General features: G+C 33.8%; 2 protein-coding genes across 9 annotated transcripts in view; one reads left to right on the top strand and one right to left on the bottom strand.

Moving 5' to 3' along the window:
- The first annotated feature begins 264 nt into the window (after positions 1 to 264).
- Positions 265 to 10,679, top strand: part of LOC113397579 (uncharacterized) — a 119,685-nt gene continuing 109,270 nt past the window's right edge. The window contains exon 1 of the mRNA XM_026635996.2: positions 265 to 274. The gene's annotated coding sequence lies outside the window, so the exon portion shown is untranslated. The remainder of the gene's footprint in view (positions 275 to 10,679) is intronic.
- Mob2 overlaps positions 7,585 to 10,679 on the bottom strand; it is a 37,541-nt gene continuing 34,446 nt past the window's right edge. For all 8 annotated transcript variants that reach the window (XM_026636037.2, XM_026636038.2, XM_026636039.2 and 5 more), the window contains 2 exons: positions 9,479 to 9,700; positions 7,585 to 8,157 (listed from right to left, as the gene is read on the bottom strand). In XM_026636037.2, the coding sequence (XP_026491822.1) occupies positions 7,802 to 8,157; positions 9,479 to 9,700 (578 nt within the window). In that variant the 3' untranslated portion in view covers positions 7,585 to 7,801. The remainder of the gene's footprint in view (positions 8,158 to 9,478; positions 9,701 to 10,679) is intronic.

Raw genomic sequence — 10,679 nt, 5'->3', positions numbered from 1 at the left:
AAATAAATAAATTATAAATTAATCGTAAATTAAATTAGGATTTTTTTTTCAGTAATAATACACTTAACCTTTATAATTGAATAAATATTTTCGTTTAAGTGATAAATATTTTGCTCACAATCCCTTTAAAAATCTCGTGAAAACGGCTAACTATAAAGGGCTCTTAACTGTAAGACCTAAAAAGGGCATTAAACCAACAGACTACCAACCGGTCAAGCAATGTTTCACCCATTGAAATCATAAAAACCCTGGAAGATGAATTACCAAAATACAAGTTAATATTATATGAGTTTTAAAAACTCGTATAATATTAGCTTGCAAAAATAAAAGTTATCGCTAGATGAATATAATATATAGATTTTGCTGAAAATTATGGATTTTAATATGGAAAATATACTTCTTTGTTATACATATATGATTGTCTTGTATTTAACTAACATGACTTTGTATTTTTAAATGTTGAAAAAGAGTAACTACTGAGTTTCTTGCCGATTATTATCGGCAGAATCTACATTCTGAACCAGTGTTAGCTTTATATTTAATTTAATCTTGTATAATGGCTATTCAAAAATGCTTGAATAAATAATACTAACTAAATTGAAGCATTTAAACATTGTACACAGACGTACCATGTTACCATTCAGAAAAGCTAACTTTTTGGTACCCACATCTTCAAAATACGTAACATTTATTTCAAAGCCTAAGCTAAATAATTTTTAGGTTAAAAAATTAAACACAAAACGAATTTATTTATTTAATAAAAATATGTGTCTGAATATAGTCTATTGATTTGACCATGAAAAGCACACGCAGACTTCCCGCGCGTTCCCATACGCCATACACACGCGCTGATTGCAGCGACCGCTTACGGCTCGCCTTGACGTCGCGGGTAACATATACTTTTTTTTCCTTTATATGATATTTTAGCATTACGAATACACAAACAATGTGAAAGCGATACACATATTTTCTTAAAATACGTATAAAATAAATTAAAAAAAAAAAACTTTTTATAGATTAGTAGCCAGTGATCAATGTGTAATGAAAATAAACAACCCCTAAACTAAATATTGAAAAAAAAAAAAGCTTAAATCAATCAAAATTGAACATAGGTCAGCAATCACAAACAGATAAAAAAACCCGCTGAATTTTTGTCGCCATTTCCCATTAGGTAATATTTTCTTTTCCGAACCGGTGGCAGTTTTATTTCTCTATGTAAGTGTAACTTCTATACTGATTAAAAGACTTTGATTTGTTTTTTCGAAAAAGCCATTTCTCAATAAAACAAATCAATATCTTTCAAATTATTTCAATCAAAGTTGGTAAACAATATGAGGAAAATAATTAGCCCACAGGGTCATAAGATTTCAACAGCATTTACTTCTAAGTTGATACAACGATACATTCGTATACTCTATTCCAATGGGAATAGGAAATAACGTAAATAAACAACTTTGATCTTGAATTGAAATGACATTTGAGTTACACTAGCGAGGAGAAAATTATTGAGTGAACGGGTAATGAATGCTAAGGAACGATATATTTTATTGGTTTTACGTAATTTTTAATGTTATTTTTTTAAATAAATTTTATCTGTTTTAGGATCGTGGTAATTTGCAAATAGCCTTATTAACTTATAAAGAGGTGATAAGTTACAGAAACACACTCACAATTTCCCTCATTAATAAAAAGAAACATTGTATGTTTCAACAATAAAGTGGCATTTTCAAGACATATGACATATTCTATAATATTAAGGTTTTGAATAAATAAAATTTTAAATATCTTTCAAAGAAAACTCTTACCTTATCTTATATCTAAAACGACCATGACCTTAAAATTTCTTAGCATTAAATGTTTTGAAAAAAATAAGCAAAATGTAATTGCATTGCTCGATGCGCTTTTGTATTGAGTGGCAGTATGTTTCAAAAATATTAATTTATGTGTTTCCTAATGTCCTTTGTGTTGAATCGATACGTCATACATACATAGTACAGGCAAAATATTAAGATGCTGCGTTCGCCTCATAAAGATATAAAATCGTCTTCTCAACCAGACTTGGCTAATAGTAGTAGAATAGACTCCGAACCTTTTGTGGCGACAAGAAAACGTAAAGAAAGGAGTGAGCTTCAAGATTTACGAGATGAGATACACACTCTCCTTGCAACTGTAAAAATAGGCGAAGAATCAAAATTCGAAAAAATTATTGAAGAGTTGAAAGAACAGAATAATGGTCTTAAAATACAAAATAATGAGATATTGAAAACCAATGATAAAATTGAAAAGGCTTTATCACACACAACAGCACTGTATAGCGATTTAAACGGTGGAGATTATGTCTGAAAATTACAACAAAGCAGTGACTAGGATTGTGTTCTTGGAAGACCAAATGGAAGAGATCCAGCGTACCCAAAGCTCAACCTTCATTGAAATTAATACTCCTATGAAAGAAAAAGAGGACGTTTTGCAAATGATCTCACAACTTCACAATTCCATTGGTTTGAAGTTACCAGTTGATGACATCCGCCAGTGCTATAGAGTTAAAACTGGTAATAAAAATCCAATCATAGTTGTATATCAGGATGGTCACACTAGGAATAAAGTGTTACAAATGGTGAGGAAATTCAATAAAATAAGTGTAGATAAGATTAATACTAGTATCTTTGGTGAGCAAGACATAAAAGAGCGAATTTATGTCAATGAATCCCTTACCCCGAAAGCAAGAAAATTACACTTTTTGGCACGTCAACTTAAAAAATCTCACGTATATCGATATAATTGGATTTCAAGAGGAAAAATTTATGTTAAGAAAGCTGATGGTGACCCAGCTGTACAAATAAAGTCATTGGATCAAGTCGAAGATTTGAAGTGTCAAAGCAACATGTGACTAGTATCAATTACTGTCTGGTATTTATCACTTCTAATTACTATCCTGTTTTTCCCTTTTTATATTTCGGTTCAGATTTTGATTAGCTTTGCTCTATTTTTTATTATTTAATTCCTTTTTTTTCTAATTTTTTATACAAGCCTTTTTCTATTTATGTATTATTTTTTGCATTTGTTTTTTTACTACACACTTACATGCAACTCAAACAGATGACACTTCATTTTACATATTGTACACTACACCACATACTTATAACACTAAATTATACGTTTGTCCATAAAATAAATACATCAAAAACAATATCCTTTAGCTTTTTCCAAATCCAACATCCGCACCGCAAGAGTAAATTTAAAATTTCTTATGATAATGGTTGATATTGAGGATTTTTAAGCTGATATTGATAAAAATCTCAATATCGGCACAGCGGTGATAATAGAAGAAGCGGAACAATGTGAAAGATATTGCTAAATTCTGATAATAACTTACGTATTTTTACTCAAAATATTCGAAGTATTAACAAAAATTTTGATGAGCTAAGAGTTCTACTTCAGAGGCTAAAAGTTGAACAAGATATTATTATACTTACTGAATGTTGGTTATCTAAAGTTGATATTTTACCAACCTTGCCCAATTACCATCATTTTTACACAAAGAACCAGAAACAAAATGATGGAGTTGTGATGTACATAAAAAAAACTCTTGATGTTAAGGTTTTAGAACCAAAACATATACAAGAACTCACTTGTCTGGTGGCATGATTGAAGGATACAAATGTTATAGGTATTTATAGACCATGTGAGTTTAGATGTTTAGATACATTTTTAAAATCACTTCAATTAATCCTCAAAGAGTACGAACAGAATAATGTTTTAATTTTAGGCGATATCAATATTGACATTCAGGATGGCCACAATAACCCTATTGCTGAGAATTATTTAGAATTACTGTCATTTTACGGCTTAAGACCGACACATTATTCCATAACTAGTAATAAAAGTTGTATAGACCACTGTTTAGCCAAAACAAAACATGATACTACAACTATAGTATGTCATTCAACTTTAACAGATCATGCATGTGTTACGGTAGCACTTTCTACTGGGATTATAACAAATAAAAATATAAATAAAGATATTATTAAAAACACAGATTACCTATCTATCTAGTCATCAAATTCCTACAAAGCCTTAATTGGGATGAAATATTCCAAAATAAAGATCTTGAAGAAGTCACTAATATTTTTCTTGAAATTGTTGCAAAAGCATTAGACCACCATACTATAAACATTAAGTTGTCAAATAGGAAGAAAAATCTCAAGCCTTGGATTACACCAGGTTTAATTAGATGTATAAAACATAGAGATAGACTGCACTGTAAACTACGTAAAGACCCAGACAATGTAATTCTTAAAATCAGTTATATTAGATATCGTAATACATGTAGAAAAGTAATAAATAACAATAAACAACTATATTACAGCTATAAATTAAACAAAAACAAATTTAATGCGAAAAATCAATGGAAATGTATTAAGCAAATTTGTTATTTAGATAAGATTAATGATACATCATCAATATATATATTGTCAATATATATATCAATATATATTGTCAATAAAAACTAGTCCCGAAAAGTCAATCGATTATATAAAATGGCGGCAAACGTCTTAGTAAAACCCATTACATTAATCTGCAATCTCTGTTTTGAGAGAGGTTCATTCCCAAAGGCATTGAAGAAATCAATCATTATTCCGATATTTAAATCGGGACATAGAGACAATATTTCTAATTACAGACCAATTTCGCTTTTACCAACACTTTCTAAAATAATTGAAAAAATAATTAATGCCATATTAAAACAATATTTGGAAAAAAACAATATTTTAGCATCAAATCAATATGGGTACAGGAAAATGAGATCAACTTCGGATGCTTTGAAAAGCTTAACATCACAGGTTATAAATAATCTGGATACTCAGAATAAATGTCTTGGTATCTTTCTTGATTTAAAAAAAGCTTTCGATACAGTGTCTCTTCTGATTTTGAATGAAAAACTCGAAAGTATAGAAATACGAGGATTACCGCTAAAATTATTTATAAGTTACTTGTCCGATCGATCTCAAAGTCTTAAAATTGGGAACTCGATTAGCACTAAGATGATTATAGAATACGGCGTCCCTCAGGGAAGTATTTTGGGTCCGACGCTATTTTTGATTTATATTAACGATTTGTGTAAACTAACTCTTAAACATTCTAAATTAATATCTTTTGCTGACGACACTGTTATAATCTCTAATAGAAAATCATGGGATCAATTATGTAAATATGCTAATGATGATCTTAGGGCCGTAACTCTATGGCTTGACCACAACCTCCTGACGCTTAATATAGCAAAAACTAAATTTATTAACTTTAATATACGCGTAAATCGCCAACCAAAATTAGACTCCATGGTTATAAAAGCCCATTATTGTAGTAATTATACAACGGATAGACCGTGTCACTGTGAAAAACTGGATCAAACGGAATCTATAAATACCTTGGAATAACAATAGACCACCATTTACGGTGGAAAGAACACATATCTGGGTTAAGTGGACGTATAAGAAAATTAATATTCATTTTTAAAAACCTTAGGTATGTTTGTGATATAAATCTTCTGACCTCAATTTATCACGCTTTTTGTCATTCCCTACTAAGTTATGGAATTTCTGTATGGGGTGGAGCAAGTAAAAATTTAATACTTACACTAGAACGAGCTCAAAGGGCTATATTGAAGGTCATGACCTTTAAAGAGTACATGCATCCTACCGACTCACTATATAAAAACTTGCCATTTTTAACCGTTCGCCAAATATATATAAAAGATATATTGATGATGCAACATAGAAAGCTAAGTACTAAATCCCAAAATAAGAGGCGACATGATAGATTATATGATCAACCAACGTATAAATTAGCCTTCTCTAAATCTCAATTTGGCACCGTACCTATATAATAAAATATCTATGAAAATTGTTATAAAGGACCTCACTAAGTATAATCTAAAGATATCACTTCATAAATTTCTTAAAATGTTGTCATATGATGATACTGAAAAATTGTTAAAACCTGACTTCATTTAAGAACTTAACTCATCTAAAAATAGAAAATTCTTCTTACACACAAACACACACACATGCACGCGCGCACACAAAACTCAGCCACTTACATAAATGCTTACACATATACATACAACATTGCACTATCAATATAAAATTATATTCAAATTAATATAAAATGAAAACAAGTGTCCTGTATTATTAGAACAAGTAGCATGTAACTTTTGCATATACTATGCAGCTATTGACTCGCGATCGAGAAATGTGCTCCTACCGTCATACAGTTCACCTAGTACGGAGGGTAATATTCATCGAACTTGAGTTGCTCAGCATTGCTTTATTTAAATTACATTATATTAATATTAATAACTGAGAGTTACATTTTCTATGTAAAATAATTGTTACACGTATTTATTGTAAATATTAGCACTAAGCTAAGTTGTTAATGCGTTAAATAAATAAATAAAATGAATAAAAAAATTTAAAATAACATACTATCTTAATCTTCAAACTGAAAAAGTAATGTTCAATCAGCGTAGTCTGTGTTGAAGGTAAATCAAAAGTAGTAACTTTTGATAATTCCGAAAAATATCTAACTCTTGTATTATTTTCAAAACTATAATTAATTGTTGCTTTGCATAAAACTGATCTATATTTTGAGACCTTTTTTCTTTTAAATTTTTTGTCTGTACCTTATTATATAAAATAATAACATTTTTATCGAACATTATGTAACTTTCTACATTTTTTTATATTCCATATTATAACCAATTAAATAAATATATATTTAAAAAAAAAATCTGAAATGTATGTTAAAACTACAATAATATATTTTTTATCTGTATAAATTTATTCATTCTCCATTCGTTTAGCGATCATCTTTAGTGAGGCCTTCATTTTAATTTTCGTTACTTTGGAAGTAAAATTAAAGTGGTTTTACATAGTTAAGTGAAATATTGTTGTATTAAAAATGAAGATATATTAATCAAGAACTGTTTGTAGTATATCATATAGCGGACTTATCAACAAAACACTTGTGATATTGAGAAGTACGGTTTGTTTTGGTTCTTTACTATTCTCATTGGAATAGAGTATAACCGTTTCTATTTATGTATGTTCTCTTACAGGAAATATTCCTCGTGTTTGACTTTTTAAATTTTACCTTCCTTTCTATTTATTATTTCAAATTCTAATGTAATAAAATTAAATTATTATAAATAGAGGTATTGTAACACCAAAAAATCCCTATAGTAGAGCAGGAGTAAGTCACGAGATATATCCCCCGAACGAGTAAGTGATGAGTCGCGAGTCGGCGACGCAGCGGCTGCGACCGCGCCTCCCCGCGCCTCCCCGCACGCCCCCGCGCCGCCCGCACGAGCCGGCCGCCCCGGCGCGTGCGGGACGTCTCGCTTCCCAGGTTCCCAGTCGCTCGCTCAGTGTCATCGTGTTCAGAGACACTGTAAATGCCGACCTCGTTACCCAAGTTGCGATCTCGTGGCAGAATTCAATTGTTAGATTTTATTATTGTGAGAATACCACAACTGCATACATACAAACGAGACGGAAGTCAAGGACACGGTCGAATCAAAGATACTAGTAAAGCTTTCAGTTTATTAGTTAAACAAATATCACTTTTATTTACAACCAAAGCAATCACAAATTTATAAACTAATCGTAATCTCCTAAAACTACTTAACAGATTGAAATATTTACAATAGAGTTAACAATCTTCAACTTACGAAACGTACACGCGTCAACTTTCGATCGCATCGCGGAAGGCATCTGACAATTCTTAAGTACCCTACGGAGGCCGGTCACGCCGACGCCAGCGGCTGCGTGACGACGGGCGAGCGGCGCCGCGGGGACGCGTCGTCCGCCTCGCCGGCGCCGCCCGCCGCGCCCGCCTCGCCGGCGCCGCCCGCCTCGCCCGCCGCCTCCGACAGCCGCAGCGCCACCTCCAGGTCGCGCAGCACCTCCGTCTCCTTGTGCTCCAGCAGCGCGAAGCGCCGGTCCAGCGCCGTCAGGTGCGCGAACGTGAGGTGCAGGTGCGCGTGCAGGCGCAGCATGGCGAGCTCGCGGAAGTGCGCCGCGTACATGTGCGCCACCACGTGGAACAGCAGTCGCACCACGCGCCGCACCACGCTCTCGAACTGCGCCGGGAACTCGTTCGCTGCAATTAGTGTCGGTGCCTGGGTTAGCTTCCGCACCCGTACGATGACATCCTTGTCAAAAATATCATAAGCTTATGATATTTTATTGTTGCCCACGTTTAATGATTATAACACGTGAAAGGATAAAAATGGCGTATATAGCGTAGTCGGTTTCGAACATTTCACAAGTGAGATACGCAGACTTCTGACAGAATAGCTCAGCGGTACTGTTATATTTTTCGATCGCTGCGTTGCGTACTCGTGTGTACTAATGGGCCAAGAGGCCAAGAGGCAATATTTTTAAAATCAATTGTACTTTATCTCCGCCGGTACTGTGGCCCCGGCTTATTGTTTCATGCTGTGTATTAAACATTTCATTAAATATATCCGGTTTAAATTAACAAAGCTACGTTTGGCAACAAAATTCAAATTAAAAACTGATATCTGTAAGATTTATAAAATTGTGATAACGAATATATTCTAATCGTCACATTTAGTAAAAATGTTTCGTAAGTATACAGATGAATTTTCAAGCGGGCGTGGCTTGATAGTCAAATTCGAAACTCCGCGGAATCGTAAAAAATATTCATAGGAGTCTGGAACCCTCTGGGAGTATCTAGTACGTAACCTACTAAGACAATATAATAATCAATTGATGTTTGGAGGATATTCAAAACGGGGCCAAGAAAATTGTAATGCTGAATTCCACTTAACCTAGCGACGTCGAATCCAGCTATATATATTTTTTATGATATCGTTAGCGGACGAGCAATTGGGCCACCTGATGCTAAGTGGTCACCACCGCCCATAGACAATGGCGTTGTAAGAAATATTAACCATTCCTTACATCACCAATGCGCTACCAACCTTGGGAACCAATATGTTACTTCCCTTGTGTCTGTAGTTACACTGGCTCACTCACTCTTCAAACCGGAACACAACAATACTGAGTACTGCTGTTTGGCGGTAGAATATCTGATGAGTGGGTGGTACCTACCTAGACGGGGTTACACGAAGCCACCGAGTAAAAATTCTGCCATTTTGAACGATTAATCAGTTAAGGTTATTATTTAATTTTTTACTTTTTGAATAATTACTTTCCAGTATTTATCGTTTAGGGGTAGACTGTAAGAAACTCAAAACTGACCGCAGAACACAAGCAAAAATAAGTCTGTTGTCAACTTTTCACGAGTGAGATACGAAGTGAATTCTTACAGAATCACACCAGTCACTACTTAGCGCCTTATTAGCGCCACTGCAGAATGGTGTAATGTTTCAATATTTTTTAATAATCCAGTGACGCTATTCTACGCTAACTTGAAAGATAAAACCTGTGCTCACCATATTTAGTAGGAAAAATAGTCTCATCGTTGACCGTCTTCTGTGTGTACGTCATGACGTAGTCGACATACTGCGGCGCGGCGACCCGCGACTTCTTGCCGCGCTCGTCGTACCACGCGTACGTGCGGCCGCCCGGGCCCGTCATGTCGGCGCACGTGGCCGCCGTGCAGAACTCCGACACCGTGCCGTACAGCAGGTTCACGTGGTCGAACAACGCCAGGGCTGCAAATGCAAATCGGTACATGTCTTATAAAACTGCTAACTAAATATGTGGTATCGTAAAATTATTATAAATAAATATTTTGCGTTTGATTTCGAACAAAAACTACTAACACATTTTATATTGTTTTGTATTGGGGAACTTTAATATTGTGTTAGTTAATACTAATAGCATCAGGACGGGCATAAGCTATTTAGTTTTTTCATAAGGTACATTTTTGAAACGAAGTTCGTTTACGCGGGTAACACTAAAATAAACTGGCAGAAATCGTCACTTAGGAAGAAAGCGTTGCCCCCTTTCCTTCTCTTTCTCTCCGTCTATTTTCATGACATACGTTTTTAACCAATACTTTTTTTAACATATTTTATTTAATGTTTAAATTCACTTGGGAATATTAATAACAATTTCATTTCTTGTCTTTTAATTATTTTCAAGCGTTATTATTTTTGGCCGCTATGTGTGTTATTTGATAGACACACAATATATCGCGAAAGCAGATACACCGGTCCAACCACCCGGTTTGTCCCAAGATATCTCATTTTATATATAATTTAAAATGTCGCTGTAGTGGGTCCAGACGTTTACGAAGCGTACTTTGCCAAAACTATAACAGACACTTAAAACTTTATGTGTACCAGAATGTTGTGTCTCCAAAATGTCTATAAGTCAGCGACAGCATGTCTACATTTTAAATCTACAGCAAGTTTCTACATATTAAAAAAAAAATGAAAAAATTAACGTCAACTTTGGTTTAATTGAATTGTCATAAAATATTAATTGATGAGGATCAAGGTTATTGACATAACTATTATTTTAGGGGATTTTTGTAGATAAATATTGCCCGTTACACTTTACAGCTTTATTCGGAGCAGCAGTTTTAGAATAATTAAAACTTAACTACATACGCTACATAAATGAACGTAAATAGGAAAGAAGTATAGATAGATCAATTCACTCTCGAAAGCGCGCCCCCCGCGTCAT

The sequence above is a fragment of the Vanessa tameamea genome, chromosome 3 (assembly GCF_037043105.1).
Source record: "Vanessa tameamea isolate UH-Manoa-2023 chromosome 3, ilVanTame1 primary haplotype, whole genome shotgun sequence".
NCBI classification, from domain to species: Eukaryota; Metazoa; Arthropoda; class Insecta; order Lepidoptera; family Nymphalidae; genus Vanessa; species Vanessa tameamea.
This window is presented reverse-complemented; position numbering and strand designations above follow the sequence as displayed.